Source organism: Taudactylus pleione, unplaced genomic scaffold (assembly GCF_031769625.1).
Source record: "Taudactylus pleione unplaced genomic scaffold, aTauple2 ptg000075l, whole genome shotgun sequence".
Classification (NCBI taxonomy): Eukaryota; Metazoa; Chordata; class Amphibia; order Anura; family Myobatrachidae; genus Taudactylus; species Taudactylus pleione.
This window is the reverse complement of record NW_028284477.1, coordinates 1,054,540-1,079,250: the sequence shown is the minus strand read 5'-3', so window position 1 is coordinate 1,079,250 and position 24,711 is coordinate 1,054,540. Positions and strand designations below refer to the sequence as shown.

The window sequence follows — 24,711 nt, the reverse complement described above, 5'->3', positions numbered from 1 at the left end:
CGCGGGATGTGACGTCAGCTCTATGCGCAAACCACGTGGGCTATGGAGACGCCGCCCGCAGCATTCAGCTGTCTGTTGTGGCTAATTGTGCTGGACCCAGAGATATGTAAGCTACGGTGATACATTCTGTGGATAAGCAGACTATTAATAAGGGGATGCAGGTTGCTGTAATACTAAATGTGTCCATGTCTTGTTTTCTATATGTGTTTGTATACTGTCTCTAGGGGAGGGTGTAGGGGTATTTAAGGATGTTGTATGTAGTTGATTATTACAGCTTGACAAAGGTCCCAAGAGGACCGAAACGTAGGAATAGCGTTGTTTGGAATAAAGCTGATCTTTTGAACTCCTGTTTGAAGTCTGGTGAGTGCACCCCTACAAAAACTCTCTATTTATCGGTGGTTTCTTGGATTTACCTGAACCACAATCTGATGTTGCACCCCAGCATTTATCTTTCTAAAGTGAGTGCGGAATTGACTAAAAAGTATATATATATATATATATATATATACATACAGACATAGGACCATGCATACATAGATACACTGTATTTATGTAGGATGAAGTCTATTATTAATGCTTTAGGTTTAATCTCTTGCTAAACATCTCCAGTATCATGTGAGTAGTCTTATGCTTACAGTATAGGAATCGGTGTCTCATGTAGTAGGAGCTTTAACACAGTCCAAAGAAAAGAGAGAGTGCAGCAGGAAAAGGTGGCATGCCTCAGATTTATGCTGGCAATTAAACAATACATAATTATCTTCACATCATTTCAATTCATAAGAGATTAATACAAACTAGGGGAGAGCTCTCTAGAAAAAACTGTGATCCATTACGAAATATAGGTTTTAAATATCCCTGAATATCATTATTTATATTTGTGTTTCCCAGAGAGAATGTAACTGCATAGTCTTGTTTTGTATAGTAAGTGTTACATAGTATTCATTCTAAACTATGAAGCAACTTTAACCTTCATGATAGTGGTTGGAGTACTTCCAGCCTTTCACACTGCAATTGCTTTTCTGCATAGCTCATCAGATCCAAAGCAGCTACATACGTTCTATGTCCTTGGTAGGCAGCAGATGCTAAAGCTAAACTCCATACAGTAGTTTAGGTCAGTGGTTCTCAAACTCTGTCCTCAGGACCCCACACAGGTCACATTTTCCAGGTCACCCAGCAGCTGCACAGGTGCAGTCATTACTCACTGACACATTTTATAAGATCTGCAGTTGGAGCTAATTATTTCTCTTGTGATTCTGTGAGGAGACCTGGAAAACATGCACTGTTTGAAGTCCTGACGTCCGAGTTTGTCCAGAATTACCTAAACCACAGGTTCTCAATGTATTGTGTGATTGGTGCAGTAAAATACTGTATACATATAATAATAATATACACTTGCATTCTGTACCAGCATTTTGATGTTTCCGCAAAGCAGGGGTAATCTGAGCAGCTAGGAGGAAGCGTTGCACATGAGTTACCGCTCAACTCATCTTAATGGAAAACACAATCCATCATTCATTTTTACTGCCATTATCACTAATGTATAACCATTTGCATTGGAGAATTTTACTTTACATAAATTGAAAGAATGACTGGTACACCAAAATGCCAATTAGTAGTTATTACCTTTTTAATTGACTTTTCATCTTGAGCATTTTATTGTAAACGGAAGGTTTCCTGTGCCAGTGCAGCTGCTGGTGTGGCTGCCCATAATAAGCATTAGATGACTGACTTGTCAGCTAAACACTTCTATTTATTTTTACATTTAAGATGCTTAATTTTCATGCCAAGTACTGGTGAAGGATTTGGCATTTCAAGCACTTTCAGACCATCTTTCTTTTCCTGAAATAGATGCAGGTGATGGGAAACAGACACACCTACAAGTATACAACAGAGAATATACAAGCGCTCCATACAATTTTCTTACAATATATAGTCTCTTTGAAATGGCTTTTTATTTTTTCAAGCATATTTACATATGCATTATTTTATTCATCATGTTACTCTATATGACAAGACAAAAACACATAATTCCCTAGGACACTGCAAAGGACCAGCAAATGAGATTCTCATCCTACATAGTATTCGCAACGCAGAGATCTTAGTCACATATATTTGCAAACATATGGTAAGCCACATCAAGGCACCTCTGTTTTGGTGGTCCTAATGCTACATGCTTTTATGTATTTTGTCACAAGATAATAGCACATACATTTTACATATTTCTAAATTGAGAGCCAACTCACCTAGAGGCACCCCAATATCCTCCAACATGGCACTTCAATAATCAGCACAACCTCCAACTACTGATCTCATACCTGCCTCTCAGATTAGTAATACACAGAATGGCAGTTGATCAAATCAATTTATTGGACCAATGATTGATGTGAGAAGCTGCCCGTTCTATGAGAGTTTTAAGTCCGTAATGGACAGCTGGAAGCAAGATCACTTCATTGCAACTTCTTAACTCTATGGGCTCGATCCAATTAGGAGTGAAGGGGGCAAGATGCAGTTGTAACAGCGAACAATTAACCCTCCTCGCCTCCCCTGGACTCAAATATTTTTGCTGACAGCCCTATGGGGCTGCGAACAAAAATGTGTGAGTCTGGCGGTACCATAAGTGTGGCATACAGCCACACTTATTCGCACTGTGAGGTATAAGTTCCTAATTGGATCGAGCCCTATGAACTTTGCCTTGATGCATCAGAGCAGCACATCCACGCGGTATAAGTAACGTTAGTCCATGATAGAACAATGAGGACTTCTCACAACTTTGACCTGTTGCCCTATATTGTCGAGTATGTAAACACTTCATTCTCTCATACCCTTTTCCAAAGCTTCTCCACAAAGCTAAAATCTTTCCACTTGTGAGGTTCTACATATTCTGTTGTCCACGAAGTGTTTCAGCACGAATTTATGCATTCTTCTCAATTCACAACCAATTTCTGACTTGTACATCAAACAGTTCTGATCTTTTACCATTTGTGTTTATGAATAAAAACTCTTTTATCATGTTAAGGCCCATTCCCATCTGTTCTCATCGTATGCAGTCATGATGACATATACATAAAATATGGACAACATATGACATGTTGATAGTTAGAATGTTGACATTACTGTTAGGGTTAACTTAAAAATGCCTAGTCAACATTGTGACCATGTCGATATTTCGTCAGCATAGATATGCAGGGCCGTAGCTAGGGTAGTGCGGCCGGTGCCATGGCACAGGGCACCGCAGGTCAGGGGGCGCTGTTTGGGCCTGTCAATTTTCTGTTTATTATCATTCTCACTTGTAGCTTCCTATTATTTAATCCCCAGCATCTCCTGGTCTCCCCTATCTCTTCCCTGGCCCTTCCCCATAAGGCCATTCCCCTTTTTTAGTTGCGTTATGTCCCTTTGAAAAATGGGGGGGCGCCAATGCTCTTTCTGGCACAGGGCACCAAAAAGTCTAGTTACGGCTCTGTACACATGTTGAATGTTGATATGGTGAATGTCGACCTAATATACCAAACCCTGTTCTCACAAGTCTGTGATCTTATTCACAGAGAAAATCAGAAAAATACTCAGCAACACATTATTCATTGCCCATAGCAACGATCAGAATTTAGCTATTATATTCTAGAAGGTGCTAGTTAGATGTTAAGTAAAATCTAATTGGTTGCTATGGGCAACATCGCCACTTTTAAAAATCTGCACTTTAGTAAATATACCCTTAGGAATCAATTCTTATGACACTTTTTATATAAGTTCTAGAATTGATGAAGAGACACGCCTCCAGTGTACAATAAATGATGGTGATATTCACATCCAGACATGAAATAATATAGTTGGGAAAGGAGGATCAGAACCCTCACACTTAGGGAACGTTGTTGTCTGTAAGCTGGTAGTGCTTGCAGCCATTTAAGGGAAGGAGAGGACTTCAGAAACCCCTCTACGTGTATTCAGGTGTAAAGCATCCTCCTTGGCGAAGGTTTGCTGCCCACTCCCTCAGACTCTATTATGCTGATATCTACTTTTATGTTCAAGAATAATATATAAATAGAGTATAAATAAATAAAAAAATTCACTTATAAACTTCAATTGGTATGAAAAGTACAATAATGCAATTAGCTTAGAAATTATTTAGTTTAAATTATAATACATTAAAAACAATAAGAACTAAACTAGGTCGGCATATAAATGGTTGGGCTGCCACACAGTAATGCCATTTGCAAGTGATGCCATACAGTAATACCCTCTAAAAAATTTGTAGTACAAATTATGACACCCAGTATTAATGTCCCTTATAACATTATGCCCCACAGTATAGCCCCTACCTTGCAGCCCTCTCCCCACCGTGCCCTTCCAGCAGCCTTAGTATAATATTGAGAGATGACACGATGAGAAGAGACACTCATCTGTATTTGGTGCCCTGCCCAGCAGGCATCCATGGAGAGACAGCATCACCGCACCGTCGTAATTTCAAATGTGACACTGTCCGCGAGCTAATAGGTGCTACCTATAGCATATTGGCCCAGCCAGATTGCAGAGGTTCTTGATGGGCTGTATGATCCAGCCACACAGGTAACATACCTGTTGGCCAAGAGACAGGAGGATGTGAAGGTGAAAATATGTAAAGTTGCGAGTGAAATTCATAAATTATAAATTTAAAAAAAATTATATAGATATATACTAGCTGAAGTACCCACCTTTGCCCAGGTTTAAATATTCAAGTAAGTTTTATTATGTGATGTCGTCCAAATTCATCCAGTGGAAGGCCCAGAACAGGCTCCCTGGGTCAAAGTTCTGCCCAGCGTACACCAACGGGAGGTCCAAATGGGACCTCATCCCACTAGTATTTCTTCTGGGATCCAATGTTACCACATTGCAGTTTTCATCCAAATCCATTCAGTGGAAGGCCCAGAACAGGCTTCCCGGGTCAAAGTTCTGCCCAGCACACTCCGCCATGAGGTGCAACTGGGACCCCAACCACTCCATTGGGCATCCCAAACCAATTGCCACCTCTCTGTGAAGTTTTCATCCAAATCCATCCATTGGAAGGCCCAGAACAGGCTCCCCGGATCAAAGTTCTGCCCAGCATAAACCAACGGGAGGTCCGACCAGAACTCTAATCCCCCTAAAACCTGGCCAGGACCTAACTGGACCACCTTGCGTTGGTTTAATTTCAATGGGTGCAGGGTTGTTATATTATATATAAGATTTGTTGCATTGTCGCTATGTGGTCTAATAGCTTACTTTTTGTATACTAAATAACTATGTAAGATTTGGCAGTTTACCTTGAGAGCTGTGGAAGATATTCACCAACAAACAACCTTCTTCAGTCCAATATATGTTGGCACTCCCTTAAATAAAGTGCATCACCATGGTGCCAGCAGAATTTTCCAAGCAATATACATCCAATGCAGCTGCACTTTTCGGAACTTTTCTTAATAACACAAGCACCGATCCAGTTTATCAATGTTTTGGAATATTTTAACACGACAACAGGATACATCATATAAAGACTTTCACTGGAAGAATGACTCCTGCCGCTACTTCCCTATGCATATGACTGGTATCTATTACTACTGAGGGCACCTAGGCAATTATTACATATTCGTGTGGAGTGCTGGCTGATTTTTGCTTATATATTTTATCTGCTAAAAATAATTTATCGGATATATATAATAAGGACACTGTTGTGCCCTTATATTAAAGTTGAATCGAAAAAAGCAGAAGTCTCTCATAGAGAACTCCCAATGGGGGGGGGGAACATGGTGTTTAAGGGGCTACACCTCAAAAGCTATTGGAGTTACCAAGCTGAAATTTGGCATGGACGGGTAGGACAGTCGCTCGGTGCTGCAGGCCAAATTTTATGGCAAAAAAATGAGGATTTTGGAGTAATCTAAATTTCCAACCGTCAGTTTTTTCTGACACTCTTAATTTAGGGCCACTTTTCTGCTGTTCTCAAAGGGGGATTTTTGGGAAGGTATAAGTCAGGGTACAGGGCAAATTTAGACTTGGGGTTTGTTTTATTAGGTAGCTATTGTTCCAGGGTAGGTGCGTTTGGGGTTCAGGTAAATTAAAAAGTTAGTTTTTAAACTATTGCCTCACAAATGCACCTTTATATAGATAGGGAGCTTCAACTTGTTGCGCAGTAGGTGCCTCCAGCAGGGGGGGTTTACTCAAAGTGGCTTCACTTGGGTGCACAAAGATGGCTGTCCTTTGCCGGCTGTAGTGGCGGTGGGGCTCGGGAAAAGTAGCGGGTGTTAGCTGCGGCGGTGTGGGCTGCAAGACCCGGTGGAGGTAGCGGCAGTGCGGGCGGCAGGACCCATGGAGATGTAGTGGACCTAAGCGGCCGACAGATACAGGCTCGGATCAGGAAGATCCATGATGCCTGCATTCGTGTATAAATAAATAACAGAAGCACGGACGGAATCAGTGAGATCTGTCTTTGCTTCTGTGTTAAAAAACAAAAATAACCCCGTAGTTTAAAAAAATAAACTTGTGCCCCCTTCCCTCACCCCCAAAACAACCAGCACCGGGCTTTGGAGACTTTGGTTGTGCTAAATACAAGGGACAAACGACATAGGGATAGGTACAAGCAGCACCAGGCTTTTCAGAACCAGTCCTGGTTGCCAAAATACAGGGGAATAATGACGTAGGGGTCTCCTGTATTCAGCGCAACCAGCGGAGAGCCGGTCATGGTTCTGGAAATACAGGGGAAAAAATGCGTAGGGTTCCCTCTGTATTTACCAGAACCAGTACCAGACTTTTTCTAGCAGGGGGTGGGGGGGGGTAATTCCATAACCAGGGGAGCCCTTTCATCGGGTCCCCCAGCCGAAGCATCACCCCTGACCGCTAGTCAGCTCATTCCGGAGATCGCTGGGGACCCCCCGATAAAGGGCAATCCAGGGCGCCCAAGGCTATCCCCGGCACCCTTGGCCGGTGGGTGCCATGTTGAATTATATAATGTGGTGCATTTGATGATAGTAAAAATATTGTCTTTTGCTGTGGAACTACAGGTCCCAGCAAGCCTCCCCCACATGCTTGTACTTGGAGAACCACACGTACCAGCATGCGGGGCATTATGGGCCCGCTGGTACCTGTAGTTCCACAGCAAAATAAATATTAAAATAATCGCAACACACACACCGTAGAAAGTAAAATTTTATTAAAACATACTTGCACATACACATGTACACATGCTATCTCACATACTCACCTATGTATCCCTGAAGCCATCATGTCCCCTTGTCCAGTAGGAATCCATACCTGTAATAAAAAATCCAATTTCAAATAGGGTTTCCTGTTGCACTAGATACCATATATGCCTATATAAATTGATATCGTAAACCCCACCTATATCACTATCTATCGTTTGGAAAACGTGGGGGTGCTACCACGGACAATGTATATTACCACAGAATAATACAAAAAAGAAGAAGAAGGAAATGTCCTTCTTTTTTGTATTATTCTGTAATAAAAAATCCATACTCCCCTCCTCCTATGCATGGATCATGTCCTCTTCTGTCCATATAGCATCCTCGGGCTTGGCAAAAAATAAAAAACGCAAATACCCGGACCCATGAACTTAGTTCTGTTCTCTAAGGACAGTACTCCCCAATTGACGGTTCTGCCACTGGATTTCACTACAGAAATCCCAGTGCAAAGCTCTCATTGGCGCTGAGAGGCGGTTCTCAACATTGACTTCAATGGTGAGAACCGTGAAAGTAACGTAAGGTTACTTTTGTGCCCATTTTAAAAATTGCAATTGTGAGCCAATCACGGCTCGTGACATCATTGCCCCGCCCCCTAGGCTGGCTTATATAAGCCAGCGCGAGGTATCGGCACGGCAGTCCAACTGTGGGGCTGCAGCAGTGAAGAGCTGCCCAAGTAAGAAGATGCCGGGGATGTCTTGGATGGGTGGCAGCCCTCCAGGTGAAGTCATTGTAAAATTCCTGGGGAGGCGGTAGCCATGTAAAAGAGCTTAAAGGCTGCCGCCCCCAGGTGAAGGTGCAGGAGAATAAAGTATTAAAACAATCAGTGTTCGGTTTTAATTTTAATATTTCTTTTACAGGGCTACTATAGGTACCTGCGGGCCCTTAATGCCCCGCTTGCTGGTACTTGTGGTTCTCCAAGTACCAGCATGCAGGGGAGGCTTGCTGGGACCTGTACTTCTACTGCAAAAGACAATATTTTAACTTTTATGCACCACATTTATACACAATCAACTCGGCACCCACTGCTCTGAGGGTTGCCTCGGGCTATCAGCCCAGGCCCGGAGTGCCCTGGAAAGGGGGACCCCTTTATTGGGGGATCCCCTCCTCCCCAGGGATACCTGGACTGGGCTGACTAGCGGTCAGGGTTAATGCTTCGGCCGGGGGACAGGGTGAAAGGGTTCCTCTGGCTGTGGCATTACCCCCCCCCCCCCTGCTAGAAAGGGTCCGGTGCTGGTTAAAGTTAATACAGGGGACCAGGGGTGTATCTACCCATTGGCCAGGATGGCACTCGCCAGGGGCGCCGGCCAAAGGGGGGGCGCCATCCGGCAATGCCACCAGCAGCCAATGGGTGGGCTATCATGACGTCTCTCCCTACCCATAGTGCAGAGCGAGAGCGGGCCCGGAGGGGTGAACAGCGGCAGGGATCAGGTAAGTTGCTTTTTTTCTGTGTGTTTGGGTGTTTTGGTTTTTTTGACACAGCACAGGGGGGAGTGTATACGGGGGGCCCTACTGGGGGCACATTAAGGGGGGGATGGCTGCTACTGGGGGCAATGCATAGAGGGGACTACTACTGGGTGCAATGCATAGAGGGGACTACTACTGGGGCTCTGCATAGAGAGGACTACTACTAGGGGCACTGTATAGAGGGGGCTACTTCTGGGGGCACTTCCTGAAATTATGGGGGGCGCTAGTCCATTACCTTGCCAGGGGTGCTCGGATCGCTAGATACACCCCTGCAGGGGACCCCTACACTTTTTGTCCTCTATTTTGGAAACAAGGACTGGCTCTATAAAACCCGATGCTGATTGTGCTAAATACAGGGGACCTGTATGTCATTTGTAACCTGTATTTTCACGACCAGGACCGGCTGTAAAAATCCCAGAGCTGGTTGTGCTTTAGGGAGAAGGGGGGGGGACACGCCATTTAAAAAAAAAAAAAAATTTACAACGGTTTTCAATTTTTTTTTTTAACACAGATGCATTGGCGTATCTTATTGGTCAGTCCATGCATCTGTGTCTCATTGCTTTTTTTTTATTTGTGTGTGCATCTATGAAACATTTTTGTTAACACATATGCCTGCATCACAGATTTAATTGATCCGTGCATGCAGTCAGCTATCTTTAAATCTTGCACGATAGTTCTTATGTCAAATGTGCTGTTTAGTCACCATATCGTGTGCTGTGGAGTGTTCAAGGAAAATCGTTCATGATATCGCATCGTGAGCACACTGTTCTGTGTGTAGGGGCCCTAAGAATCCGTTCAGGGCTGGGACCATCAGTGCCAGTGAACCCCTTTGTCCCCTGCTGCTGTCCCTGTGCACTGCCCAGCATCCCCACTGCTGCCACTGCCCCGCACGCCAGCAGCCTGCCCCCCCCACAGCAGTCTCTCCCTCTGCACCCCTGAAACACCTCCTGTGTGCTGTCCCCTCCACCACCAGCGCTAGTGTATCATTTTGTTGCCCTTCTCCCCTGCAGGTGGCCCAATTTGCTGCTCCCATCCCTGATTGTTAATAAATTATAAAAAAAGCTATGAAATTCCATAGACAAAAAAACATACGGTTTCACATGCCCCATTAAGGCTTCTTAGACATGATCTGAAATTTCACAAAATGTACTGAAATTCTGCCACTCACACTCAAAAAAGCAATGAAATTCTGATCGTTGAGGCTGATGCCTTAATGGACGTGTTCCTTGCACAGTACAGATATGGTATGCCATCACAGCCCGTGGTTAACTGCAGATTCAGCACTCTCACAGAGTGAGATTGCTGTCAATCCTTCTCCCACGATCTCTTAGTTTAGACGGCCGGCCAACTCTAGGAAGAGTTTTGGTGGTTCCGGACTACTTCCATTTACGGATGATGGAGGCCACTGTGCTCATTGGGACTTTCAAAGCAGCAGATATTTTTCTGTACCCTTCCCCAGGTTTGTGCCTCGAAACAATCCTGTCTTGGAGGTCTACAGACAATTCCTCTGACTTCATGCTTGGTTTGTGCTTTGGCATGCACTGTCAAGTGTGGGACCTTATATAGACAGACTAGCGGTCAGGGTTAAAAATCATGTTCAAACAACTGAATTTACCACATGTAGACTCCAATTAAGCTTTCTCAAGGATGATCAGTGGAAACAGGATGCACCTGAGCTCAATTTTGAGCTTCATGGCAAAGGCTGTGAATACGTATGCACATGTGATTTCTTAGTTGTTGTTTTGTTTTTTTATTTTGCAAAAATCTAAAAAGAAAAAAAACTTTTACACGTTGTTATTGTGGGTATTGTGTGTAGGATTTTGAGGACAAAAAATAATTTTCTCCATTTTGGAATAATCCTGTAACATAAAAAAATGTGGAAAAAGTGAAGCGATGTGAATACTTTCCGGATGCACTGTGTATGTATGTATGTATGTATGTATGTATGTATATATATATTAGGGATGTGCGCCGGACCATTTTTGCCGGATTTGGTTCTAATTCGTCGTCCGGATTTGGATTTGCCAAACTGCGGTGACTGGCTTTGGATTTGGATTTGGATTTTTTTACAAAAATTGACAAAAAAAGCTAAAATCACATAAATTGGTCTTTTTTTTCTTCCTAGAGTATTATTAACCTCAATAACATTAATTTCCAGTCAATTTAGACCATATCACAGCTTATAATATTGTTTTCAACATTATTGGCCAAAGGTTGCAGTGAGCTGACTGGTTACTAAGCGACAAAGCAGCGGCACAACGACACAGACACTACAGTATAAAGCACATCTATGACACATTGCCACACAGCAGTGGCAGAAATGAAAAGTAGTGCACCCACCCAGTGGGGTACGGCCAGCAGAGTCACAGTACTTGTTTACAAAGTGGGCTACGGCCCTAGGAGTCACAGTGCACAATCTTATTAGCATTACACCGCACATAGGGCCTGATTCACATTACACCATAAAGTAGTGTCTCTTATTTATGTTACGACACACAGTAGTGCCCCTTTTACACAATGCCCACAGTAGTGACCCTTTTACACAATGCCCACAGTAGCGGTGTCCCTTACACAATGTCCCCCAGCAGTGGTGCCCCCTATGCAGTCCCCTTAGTAGTAGGGTCCACTATGCAGTGCCCCCAGTAGAATGCCCCCCAGTAGTATGCCCCCCATTAGCAGGCCCCCCCAGTAGTATGCCCCCCATTAGCATGCCACCCAGCAGTATGCCCCCCATTAGCAGGTCCCCCCAGTAGTATGCCCCCCATTAGCATGCCACCCAGTAGTATGCCCCCCCAGTAGAATGGCCCCACTAGTAGTATGGCCCCCCCAGTAGTAGGCTGCCCCAGTAGCAGCCCCCCCCCCAGTAGTAGGCTGCCCCAGTAGTAGCCCCCCCTGTAGTATGGGCCCCCCCTGTAGTAGGCTGTCCCAGTAGTAGTAAGCCCCCCCAGTAGTATGGCCCCCCCCAGTAGCAGGCCCCTCAGTAGTATGGCCCCCCCAGTAGCAGACCCCCCCAGTAGCAGGCCCCTCTGTAGTATGGCCCCCCCAGTAGTATAGCCCCCCTCAGTAGCAGACCCCCCCCAGTAGTATAGCCTCCCCCAGTAGCAGGCCCCTCTGTAGTATGGCCCCCCAGTAGTATAGCCCCCCCCAATAGCAGACCCCCCCCAGTAGTGCAGATCCCCCCCCAGTAGTATGGCCCCCCCAGTAGCAGACCCCCCCCCAGTAGTATAGGCCCCCCCCAGTAGCAGACCCTCTGTAGTATGGCCCCCCCAGTAGTGCAGACCCCCCCCCAGTAGTATAGCCCCCCCAGTGGCAGGCCCCTCTGTAGTATGGCCCCCCCAGTAGTATAGCCCCCCCCAGTAGTGCCTCCGGCCCTTGCACAAATAAAAAAATAAAAACTTACCTGTATCCCCGCTCCCGCGCCGTCCGCTCTGTCACACGCTGAGGAGGGAGCCGGAAGACGGAGCTCATGTGTGAGCTCCAGCCGGCTCCCTCCGTGCAGCAGCCAATGAGAGTCTGTGTGACTCTCATTGGCTGCTGTAACAAACACACAGCTGCCGCTGGCGGCTGTGTGTCTGTGTAGGGCAGAGCGCTATCACTGCGCTCTGCCCTACACGCGAGGAGACCTGATGTCGGATTCTCTAGTGAGAATCCGACATCAGGCGGCCGCCGTTCGGCCCCGAACGGGGATCCGAGTCAGGCGGTGAACACCCGAACAGGGTTCGGGTGGACTCGGATCCCCAATGTTCGGAGCGGTTCGGATTCCACAGAATCCGAACCGCTCATCTATATATATATATATACACACACACACACACACACACACACACACACACACACACACACACACACACACACACACACACACACACACACACATTAAAACCACTGACAGATGAAGTGAAAAACACTATCTCATTACAATTCAATGGGGCACCTGTCCAGGGGTGGGATAAATTAGGCAGCAAATGAACAGTCAGTTCTTGTAGTTGATGTGGTGGAAGTAGGAAAAATGAGCATGCTTAAGAATATGAGCGACTTTGACAAGGGCAAAAATGTGATGGCTAGATGACTGTGTCAGAGCATCTCCAAAAATGTCAGGTCTTGCGGGGGTATCGCCCAAAGTGGTCCAGGGAAGGATAGCAGGTGAACCAGTTAGTTATGTATGTATGTATGTATGTATGTATGTGTGTGTGTGTGTGGGAATCATCATATAGGGCACTCCAAGAGACAAGTGCCTTCACAGTCCATGGTATATGGATTTCAACTTGCATAGAGACTCTTTTTATAGTCTGAAAGAATTTAATGTAATGTAATCTTTTTTCTTATGATTGCACAGGTATTTTATACCACACATATTAAAGATAACTGCCGTCTATGAAACGTATTCATAGACGGACTTTCGCGTTCCACCTACAAAGGTGCCCACTGCAAGATGTCACCAATCCTCCGGGACTTACAGACAAGGCAGATATGACTTAAATGGATAATTCTGTGCGTTCCATATAAAGATAGCCATCACAGGAAAACAGACTTGGTGGCACATGCGCACACGGAAACAGAAACATAAGTCGTCCATAGTATACAGGAGCCACTGGAATACATGCGCGGTGGAGCTAAGGAGTAACTGTGTGTGCACATGCGCAGTGGAACTACACGACTAAGAAACCGGGCAGATATTACGCAGAACCTGGAAATGGCTGCTCTGTTCTCACAAATAAAAATATTTTTGCACATTGGTTTGACCACTAAAATAACTTAGAACACGACCAGTTAGATCACTTAAATAGTTATCATGTAGAAATTGAAGATCTAGTTAAGGATTAAACGATGATGATTACAGGGTACATTCTGCAAAGAGGACATTGCTCATCGCCATGTTCAGCAGCTGGGGAGGGGTGCACATGGAGGCTGCTGAAATATGCACAGGTGCCCCAGCCCCAGGGACATGCTGCTGATAATGCTTACAGTAGCTGCAATACAAATCTATCCAGAACATCCTAGTGGCCGGGCCCCAGCCAGCTGCAGGGCAGCAGCAGTGGGGGTTGTGGTAACACTTCAGGGGGCAGGAGTGAGAAGCAGGGGACTGTGGTGTGATGCAGGGGGCTGTGGTAAGAATCAGTGGCAGGAGTGAGAAGCAGGGACTTCAGGTGAGGATGTTGTGGTGAGATGCAGGGGGAGGAGTGAGAATCGGGGCTGTGGTGAGATGCAGGAGGCTGTGGTAAGAAAAGGTGTCAGGACTGGGAAGCAGGGACTTGAGGTGAGGATGATGTGGTGAGAAGCAGGGGGCTATGGTGAGATGCAGAGGCCTGTGGTGAGCTGCAGGGGCCTGTGGTGAGCTGCAGAGGCCTGTGGTGTGATGCAGGGGGCTGTGGTAAGAATCAGTGGCAAGAGTGAGAAGCAGGGACTTGAGGTGAGGATGATGTGGTGAGATGCAGAGGCCTGTGGTGAGCTGCAGGGGCCTGTGGTGAGATGCAGGGGCCTGTGATGAGCTGCAGGGGCCTGTGGTGAGATGCAGAGGCCTGTGGTGAGCTGCAGGGGCCTGTGGTGAGATGCAGAGGCCTGTGGTGAGCTGCAGGGGCCTGTGGTGAGATGCAGAGGCCTGTGGTAAGAATCAGTGGCAAGAGTGAGAAGCAGGGACTTGAGGTGAGGATGTTGTGGTGAGATGCAGGGGGAGGAGTGAGAAGCAGGGAGCTGTGGTGAGATGCAGGAGGCTGTGGTAAGAATCGGTGGCAGGAGTGAGAAGCAGGGACTTGAGGTGAGGATGTCGTGGTGAGATGCAGGGGGCTGTGGTGTCATGGAGTAGGTTGTTATGAGATGCAGGGGGCTTTGGCGAGATGTAATTGCTCCTGTGTGAAGCCGGGGCGGGTTGCTAGTTATTTATAAAAAATAAAGAAATCACACATTTAGTAAAAATCTAATAGGTCTCGGGAAACAAAAATTTACATTTTAAATTATCTTAAAGTATAAATTGATTACATTAAATAATGAGATCATGTAGTTTCAGTGCTTATACAAAAATATATATATATGTACAATGTAAGTTGGCATAAAGCAAGTGTTTACACGACATAATAAAAAAACGTACAGTACACATAGACATCCTGAAAAAATGACATTAGGTACAGTATCTCACACACAAGATGGTTTCTTGTTACTTAAATTAAATACAACTGTTAAAATATTTTAGTACAGGCTAAAAACATTCCCTCTTACCAGAGGGGTGAGCAGGGACCATATGGCGTTTGTTTGTTTTTATTTTTTTACATAATCTGAGTTGTAAGCCAATCCTTTCAGAGGTACCAATGTATTTCCATTACAAAGGGTATTTCTATACGAAGCAAATCAATTCCTAAATGAATATTACAAGCCTTGGTGAGAGAGAAATTGGAGCATATGCTCAAAGCAACCAATCAACATCTAACTCTCATTTTCAAATACTGTGCTGGATAAATGACAGAAGCTGATTAGTTGCTTTGCACATATTGCCTACTTTATCTCTCTCCATGGCTTGATACTTCTCCCAGTAAATCCTAGACATAATCATATCCAGTATATATTTTGTGTTTGCTAATTGGTAGGGCTGATAAATGTCACATATACATGTTGGTCACATAATTGTTTTTCTTGGTTCCTCATCAAAGCTACAATATTACATTGATTCCGCCCCCTCCCCACCACTACCATCCTTTTTTTTTTTTTTAAACAGGAAATTAGTAGACCCTCTTCCATGTACATGAGAAGGGAAATGGGCAGTACACAGGCATATTGAAGAAGGGGTGTTTATGTACAGAAATCAAAGACCGACAACCGCTTTAAATCCTGTATTTCATTTTCATTCTGATGATATTTCTTCCGATGTTTGCTCTTGCAGTATCCTTGGCATCTAGCACGGTTGGTTTGGCTGGACAGGTTGTGCACACAGAAAGTACAGAAGTTGTGCTGACTGCTGACCCCATTGTGGGATTTGGGATACAGCTTCAGGGCAGTGTGTTTGCAACAGAGACCCTGTCCTCCCCACCCTTAATTTCTTATATCGATGTTGACAGCCCATCTGAAAGGTGAGCAATCAGTGACCTATCACAACTTTCCATTAGGCTAATGAGGCGGTCAATAGAATGTCTGTTTTATAGTCTTTCAAGGCATGTTCTATGAATGTGAAAAACAATGGGTAACACTACTAATTTACCAAACTGTACTTGGCAAATATTGCTTTACAATTAAAATTTTGAAATGTGTCAAGTGAAGATCAAAATGGAAAACAATAGCGCTAGAGGCTGGTTCATTGTCTCATGTATTCAAAATTACTATGTGCTTGTTAGCTGATGATTACACATAAAAATAATTGTAATATGTCGTTAATTTATTTCTCTGCACCCATTTCTAAGTACGTATACAATGTAAGAGATTTAACTTGCTATCTACTTGTGACAGCTGTTCATTTTATGCCACATTGTAGTGCCCCTATTTCATATTATGCCATATTGTAATGCCAACATTTCATATTATGCCACACTGTAGTGCCCACAGTTCATACAGTGCAGTATTTCAGTGCCCCTAATTTATATTATGCCACATCAGTGCCCCCAGTTCATATTATGCCACAGTAGTGGCTTCAGTTTATATTATGCAAAACTATAGTGCCTTCAGTTCATATTATGCCACATTTCAGTGTCCCAGTTCATATTACAGTGCCCTTTAGTTCATATTATACTACGTTACAGTGCCCTGTTCAGATTGTCACCTTACGCCCCCCCCCTTCCCTTGCCACTCTAACATCCATTACATACATCATCCACTGAAAACCCCATTTATGCCTGGCAACGAATCAGACCCAATTGCTTAGTAGGCAATGCTGGGAACTTGGTGGACAACTATATGATCTGTGTCTGGGGCCCCATAGCAGTTGCACCAACTATATGTATGCCCATGATTATATTGCACTTCATTTTTAACCATACCTTATCATTAATGCCGACTTGCCACTGGTAGATGTTCTACTTTACAAATGTTTAACACAGCCAGTGTTTTGCATAGGGTTGCCATATATTTTTTATGACCCTGCTTTTTTGTACTAAATATTTTTGTCTTGGAATGACTTCTTACATTTACATGACTAATGGGAATAAAAGGTGTAACTGTACATGGAATCCGAATTGTGGGGCGAGGGCATTGGTATGGGATTCCGGCTGTCAAAATCTCGGCAGGGCTAACATGCCGACACTTGTTCGGTAGGCTAACCCTCTTCCTACCCTAACCCTCCCTCTTTGGTGCCTAACCCTAACCTCCCCCCTAACCACCTCGCTACTTACCCTTCGGTATCCCGGCGGTCGGGATGTCTGCGTCGGGATTCCAGTGCCGGTAATATCAGTGCCGGCATCACGGCCGCTGGGATACTGAATGTATCCCGTGGCAAGAATGTGCTAGCTATCCATTACACACGTTATATGTCATTTATGTAATTTGTCTTATGCGCAGATCCCACTTTTAGAATTTTCCTTCCATGCAATAATAAAATAAACAGACATAATTATATAAGAAGAAAATATGTAAGGTCTTGCCAGCATGACACCATGTGCATATGCTTTAAGGCTCAGAGATGTGACCACATCCAGGTCCGGGTATACATCTTTTGTCCACAAGGTTGCTTTGTCCAGTCTGCCCCGTACACCACCTATCAAACAATTTAGTTATCTGTGGTCTCTATACCAGCTGCATCCATGGAAATCATGTCCTATTTTAGCACATGTTTAATTGGTTACAGGTTACTACAGTATTTAGTTGATTAATAATATACAAATAATAACAAAGATGTAAAAACGAAGCTTGTCACACTTCCTACGACTGAGCCTGTGGTCTTTCAATTATGCATCCCTGTATTGTCACACCACTCAGTCGCCCCTCAAACCCCCTGACTGGAGAGTTATCCATGTAGATGTGAAGTTCTTCTGTAGAAGATACAGTCGTATTTTCCCTGCATGAGTAGTCCTTTTGTTATGACTTAAAATGCCTATAATATGAAATTGTCATATTTCTTTGTTTTTACTTCTCATTGGAGCCTTCTCTTTAGTGAAATGATTGTCCACACTGGTACAGTATAATGCAGCTCCCTTTTTCCCCCTGTTGAGTACAATTCTTTCTTATTTGCACAAGAAGTTTATCAGAGCTTTTTTGCTTTCCTTTGGTTTCTAATAAATTAAAAAGACTTGTTCACTCTGCGTGCAGCACATAATGACATTTTTGTCCTGACAATAAAATATCATGTTCTTGATCTGGTATGAAAAGATTAACTGGTTCTGGAAGCTTTGTCAAGCAGGCTTTTCCATCGGAGGGCTGCAGGCTATATTAATTACAAAAGAGAACATGCGTTGAAAGGGACTGGCTCATTGAGGCCTGTAATATTCTCTGCCATTGGGGAACCTTCATCAGTCAGCTCTATGTATAAGCTCTAATCACACCTAGAGAAAATACTAGTTTTGAATTATTAATGACTTCTCTAGGACATTTCACAGGCTTCGGGAATATCGCAAAGGGCTCTGTGCAGCTAGAAGTAGGGTGCTGTTCTAAAGGAATACATATCTATTATTCTGTTACCAGTACATAGAGCTTAAACCACACTCCTTGTTGTATTTAGGCAGAGTGCACACTCAACTTATTTATTTTGGGGGAACAGTAAATTGGACACCAAATAAAACCATAATAATGTATTTAAAAAATGATTTTGACATGCTAAAACAAAATAAAAACTAAAAACCTTTGTATTCCCTAGCCTGAAGCTACATTTACATAGTAACATTGTTTAGAATTTGGCTGTAATGTTAGTTCTTCTTGTGCATTCTAATATTCTTCAATAAATTGTCCCTATAGAGCTCAGAGAGTAAGTATACATGTCATGGCGCATTCAAAATAAGTAATCAGGGAAGTTGCACTGTACAGTGGATCTAGAAAAATATGATCAATTCTATGGACAAATCATTAATACTAGGGACACTTGAAGTAAATCAGGTGCAATATTTCTTTTCTTTTTCTTTGCATTATTTGAGATATCTGCATACCAGGGAGAGACCGTGGCAAGAAAATAAATCTACAGTTATTTCTGAAACAGTAATGTCTATGAGCATGGAAGCTGTAGTTTATCAACTATGGAAGATGTGTGGGTTGCCTGGTATGTCGCCATGCAAAATGTGGTTTTATTCTGTCTTGTGTCCATGCAGATGTGGAGTTCTTCAGGTAGGAGATAGAGTGATAGCAATTAATGGTGTTCAGACAGAGGACAGCACATTCGAAGAGGCCAATCAACTTCTAAGAGATTCAACTATTGCTGGAAAAGTCACCTTGGAAATTGAGTTTGATGTTGCAGGTTAGTTCTGAAGCCTTTATGGTCGATTGTAATTATTATTATCTTAAATAAAATTTATACAAAGAAAAATATGTCATTAAAGTACTGGAGTGGGGATAAGGCTGGTTCCTTCTGACCTCATACAGATTAACTTCTAACCAAAGAAATTATTGGCTAGAGTTCCACATAGAGGCAACAAAATTATGGTGTGGCTTTGCCCGTTTTGGATTTGACAAATGCATACTCCTCCAGTGCACATCCATTCTATTAAACGACAGCACGGGGATCTCCCTGTTACAAGGATATTGGCAGGCTATTTTACATTTACACTTTTAACAACATTTTCTGATGGAGTGGGCAGTTGTCCAGCGAGTGGAAATATTACGTTCAAGAAACTTAATGTGATGGGAGATCTGATTGATTGTCTTAAACCACATTTACATTTGAATGTAGGTTATAACTGAAAAATATTGATTCTTTAGTTGTTATGAGTATTGCTTATGTGTGTTTTGTAGACCACATGAACATTGTATTATATTATCTTTTGTATCTTGTATTCCAGAGTCTGTGATACCCAGCAGTGGGACATTCCATGTCAAACTACCAAAGAAACACAATGTGGAACTTGGTATAACCATAAGTTGTAAGTAAAAAGCGCTTTTTACATAGAGTTTTCGATTTTATTAAATCCGAGGATATGATATGGAAGGCAGTTTGATTTAAGGATTGTTCTAGAATAGCTGATCATTGCTGAAGCTGGGTAGCAGTCCACACCGATGGAATTAATGGTCTAGTCCTTACTCTAAATCATTATTCTCCAAAGATATTAAACCCACATGTGATGGTTATCCAAAACCAGAATTAGATTGCAATCTGTTGGGGCAGAACACTTATATAACATATGCATAATACAGTATGGGGTATATCCATTTGCATGCAAAATTTTTAAAAACCCTGCAGCGCGTGGTTTTTTCCTATTCAAATGCTGAGTAAAAAAAACAGTTGCTGTAATGTCCATAGGAATTACTAGAGCAGGTCTAAAAATGTTTTTTTTTTTTAAATCCTATTTTCAGATAAAATGTCAGGCACCCATTGGACACACCACAATCACTAATTAGGCAATTGGAAGCTTTCAGTTGGTCTAAATATTTCTATAATTACATGTCATTATTAGTTAACAACCAATAATTGCCTCAAATTACCCCAAATTAAACATTTTCTGTAATTTTCTTCTTCAGGGTCCATGGGGGATCCACAGGGATACCATGGTGAGTGTGTTTGGAGAGATCCGGGCACCAAACAGTTAAAGCTTTAACGGCCAGGATGCAATGGTCCTCCTCCACATATACCCCACCGCAGCCACAGCCAGACAGTTTTTCATTTGGTACCAGCAAGTCGCACATTTAGACAGGGGGACTGCTTAGGCAGCACAAAGCTTTATTTTTATGAGTTTTATATTTTATCTGAGCAACAGCAAGGCGTCCTAATGGGCGCCTTTGCTGCTGCTTCGGCTGCCTCCGCCGGCGCCGCAACACCGGTGAGGGGTCCGGTGATTACGGCAGGCGCCAGTGGGGCTCGGCTAGCTGTTCCACTGGGGACCAAGGGCTGCAGCTGGATACACGGAGAAGTACAAGTAAGGTGATTCCCTGCTTGCGCATACACTGCAGTGGTTTGTCCGCTCCCCCTCCAGACCACCGGGCAGTTAAAAGCTGGCATCATGGACCATGTAGAGGCCAGCTTTTGATGCAGCAGCAGGGAGGTAGGCTCTCCTCCGGCAGCCCCTCCTCCAGCCCAGAGCACGATCCCTCACAAGAGGTTTTCCGCCTCTGAACTGCTCTTCCACTCATCCTCCTCCCTATATGATTCACTCAGCAGCCATTAATCAGGGCTTTTCTGAAGCTATAGGTCTCAGAAGATTCTGGTCCAGTCTTCCTGTATACCTCTCCCAGGTTATACAGCGCACAATTCCTGCCAGCCCTTTAAGGCTTGAGTAGTTGATTTAGTGCCCATTATAAGTATATTTATATGCATTGTAACTTGTGCTAGCTCTGCTGTGATATACTGTCTTAAAACTTTCTGACTGTCCATTATATCTATCCTTGTTGCTCTTATTTAAACTCTCAACTACCAGGTGTCACTCTGCATTATTAGCCATACACTGATTGTGTGCTGCTGGCTGGTTATTACAATGTCTTCTAAGGGTAAACAGGAGCCTGAGGTCCCTGTGCTGGTTACTTGCAGATCCTGTTCAGCGGCCTTGTCCCCTCAGAATTTCGTGCAGGATGGTCTGTGTGTTATTTGTTATGTACCACCTCCCCAGTCCACTGTACCAGCCCCTGTCCAGAAGCCACCTTGGATGGATGTTTATGCCCACTCAGTTCAGAATATGGCTCAAGCATCAGCCGCCTCCTAGCAAAGGTTACAGGCGGACAGACAGTTAACCGCCAACGCACATAGGCAGACTGTATAATTCCCTCAGTCAACCCAGCTTTCGGATTGTGACGCATCATCTGAGGAGGCAGATGATGCACAAGATTATCTCTCTGATTCGCACTTGGGCGAGGAGCACTTCATTCAACAATGGATGTCCCTTCTTTAGTGAGGGCGGTTAAATCAATCCTGAATATAGAGGATGATGAAAAGTCACCTGCCCCTAAGCCCTAAAACCCTGATGTTTAAACGTCAAATGATGGTTAAGGCTGAATTCCTTCAATCAGAACAGCTTACTGAGCTCATGGGAGAAGCTTGGGGTACTCCTGGCAAACTGTTCCAGGTCCCGAAAAGACTAGCGTATTTTTACCCTCCCCCTACTAGGGAGTGTACTAAGTGGGAAGTCCCTGTTGATTCGCATGTGGCATGCCTAGTCAGAAGCTCTACGCTGCCTTTACCGTCTACATCCTCCCACGGATAGAAAACTAGAAACTTGTCTCAAGTCAGTCTACTGTACTCACTTTCTGGCGCTATCACTAGACCAGCTATGGCTGTGGCCTGGGTGGCTAAGGCTATCGAAGGATGGGCAGAGGCACTGGAAGAGAGCCTGCCATCAGACCCTACCAGGGAACAACTGGCCTACAGCTCCCATATTCAGGAAGCAGCCTCTTATTTGGTAGAAGCTGCATTGGATACTGGACTCCTTGCCTCTAAGGCATCTGCGACCTCTGTAGTCGCCCACCGGGTCCTTTGGCTATGGTCCTGGAAGGCGGACACGGGATCCAAGAAGGCACTCTAATCCTTATCCTTCTCTGGAGACATACTGTTCGGCGCAGAGTTTGATAAAATTGTAGCAACCTCAAAATCTGCCTTTCTGCCATCAGCAGCTGACCCTAAGCCTAGGCTATCCTCTTGGTGCTTCCACCCCCAGGGTAAGGCAAGAGGACAGTGCTTTCCCAGGCAGTCTAGTTCTCACAAGATCACCAAGCCGCGATCCAAGCAGTCTTGGTCAGTCATACGACCAGCTTCCAAGTCTGACAATAAACCCTTCGCCGGATGGGGCGGGCCTCCTCCTGGGGGATCCCAGGGAGGGAGGCAGACTTCCTCAATTTTCCGACTCTTGGCGTCAAACAACAGACTCCTTGGTCTGAGAAGTGGTCTCTCAGGGGTACGCCCTCACCTTCCTGAGGCGTCCTCCCCAGCAATCTTTATGTACAGGTCCCCCATCAGTCCCTATCAGGGCCCTGGCCCTTCAGGAGGCCAATCACTCCCTGCTGCGTTCAGGTGTGATAATACCGGTTCCTTCGGCTCAGAGAGGAACTGGTTTTTATTCCACTCTTTTGATTCAGAAGCTGAATGGGTCTCATAGGGCCTATTCTGAATCTCAAACCCCTCAACAAATTTATCAGAGTGCCCTAGTTCCGCATGGAAACTCTACGATCAATTGTCCTGGCATTGGAGCCTGGGGATTTTATTGTTTCTCTGGACATACAGGATGCATACCTGTATGTATCTATTACTCCAACCCACCAGCAGTTCCCACGGTTTGCTGTTCTGCAGCAACATTACCAGTTTCCGGCGCTGCCTTTTGGTCTGTCAACACCCCCTCGGTTCTTTACCAAAATAATGCCAGTTATGGCGGCCCACCTCCAGGGTGCCAGGGAGTCAGAATCCTGCCATACCTAAACTACCTCTTAATCTTGGCACACTGGTTGTGTTACAACGACATCTCCAGCTGACCATGGACTGCCTGCAAACACAGGCCTGGATCATCAATTGGAAAAAGTCCCCCCTATCTCCGACACAGCAGATGGTACATCTGGGAGCACTCCTGGATTCTCGAATACAGAGGATCTTTCTGCCAGCAGACAAGATTTCGACACTATACTTGCATGTGCGCAGACTGCTGAGAGGGTATCCATTCACTCAGCAATGCATCGTTATCGTTCAGATCTGAAGAAAAATCTGACAGTGTGTATGCACCATTACTTTCAATGGTGCTTCCCCAGAAGCTATGACCCTACAGGTTTTAGGGTCTCCTGGGTGCTTGCCTTTCTCCAGGCTGGGTTAGACCTCTGCCTCCACCTGGCCTCCCTTAGAGTTCAGCTTTCTGCTCTGTCTGTTTCCAGCGAGGGATTGCTCCCCTGCCTGATGCGGAGAACATCTTGCAAGAATGTTCTAACATTTTTTTTTTTTAAACAATTTCTTTTATTGAGACACCGCACATAAGCACAATCAGATACATCAAAATAACAATCACACAAAGTATAAATATACATAGAGTACAGTAGACATATAGATCATAATTGTTGTGAACATAATATAGTAACAGTGTGTCTACCAAAGAAGAAAAGAAACCCCCCCCCCCCCACCCCCCCAAAAAAAACAAAAAGAGCTCTCTCCCAATCCTCCCCCCCCCCACCCCCAAAGGATCCATAATCATCTGTATCTGATGAAAACACATTAGGTCGTGGCAGAGTTGATGTCTATTGGTGTATTATTTCCAACAGTCTGGAGTAAAAACCAAGATGTATCCTTCACACTATAATATATTTGGCGTCGCACGTCGAGGGATAATGTAGATATATATGATTCCCACATATCAAAAAAATTTCTCCACTTTCTTTTCTTTCTCTAAGACTACCTCTACCCAATCCATTCGAAATATGTTATATAACTTTGTCTTAAATAACACAAAAGATGGGGAGGTGGTCAAAATCCACTCCTGCAATAATGTTTTACGAGCAGCCGCGCTAATTGCCAATAACAGTTTTCTGCTTCCTTTGCTAGCTCTCATATCTGTAGGTATAATGCCAAAAATAGCCCACTCTGGAATGAAAGGGACATAATTGAGTAAAGCTGACTCCGCATATCGTTTGATCCGTAACCAAAATCCTCGGACTATTGGGCACGACCAAAAACAATGATATAAGTCCGCATTATCTTCTCCGCACCTATAACAGGAATGAGAAGCCGAACGTCCCATTAAAAAACTTCTATGCGGAGACAAATAAGCTCTGTGAAAAATGTTTAGAAACATCTCCACATATATTGTTGATGTTAAAGTTTTACAGGAATAATTAAGGGCAGTCAATAACTACTCTTCCGGTGTATACAGAGGAAATTTTTGAACCCACTGCGAAAGTCCCCTAGCATTGGACGCGTGATCCAAAGATATTTTAAAATACTGATAATAATTAGAAATAGCTTTCTTGAGTATTGGAGGCCTGGAAAGAATGTCATCTACTGGATTATTCCAATCTTCCGCCGCAAACATCTGGA

The 24,711-nt window shown here is 44.1% G+C and overlaps 1 protein-coding gene across 12 annotated transcripts in view; it reads left to right on the top strand.

Moving 5' to 3' along the window:
* GRIP1 (glutamate receptor interacting protein 1) overlaps nt 1-24,711 on the top strand; it is a 422,676-nt gene that overhangs the window by 356,629 nt on the left and 41,336 nt on the right. For all 12 annotated transcript variants that reach the window (XM_088467800.1, XM_088467791.1, XM_088467801.1 and 9 more), the window contains 3 exons: nt 15,535-15,721; nt 18,875-19,020; nt 19,562-19,642. In XM_088467800.1, coding sequence (XP_088323926.1) covers nt 15,535-15,721; nt 18,875-19,020; nt 19,562-19,642 — 414 coding nt within the window. The remainder of the gene's footprint in view (nt 1-15,534; nt 15,722-18,874; nt 19,021-19,561; nt 19,643-24,711) is intronic.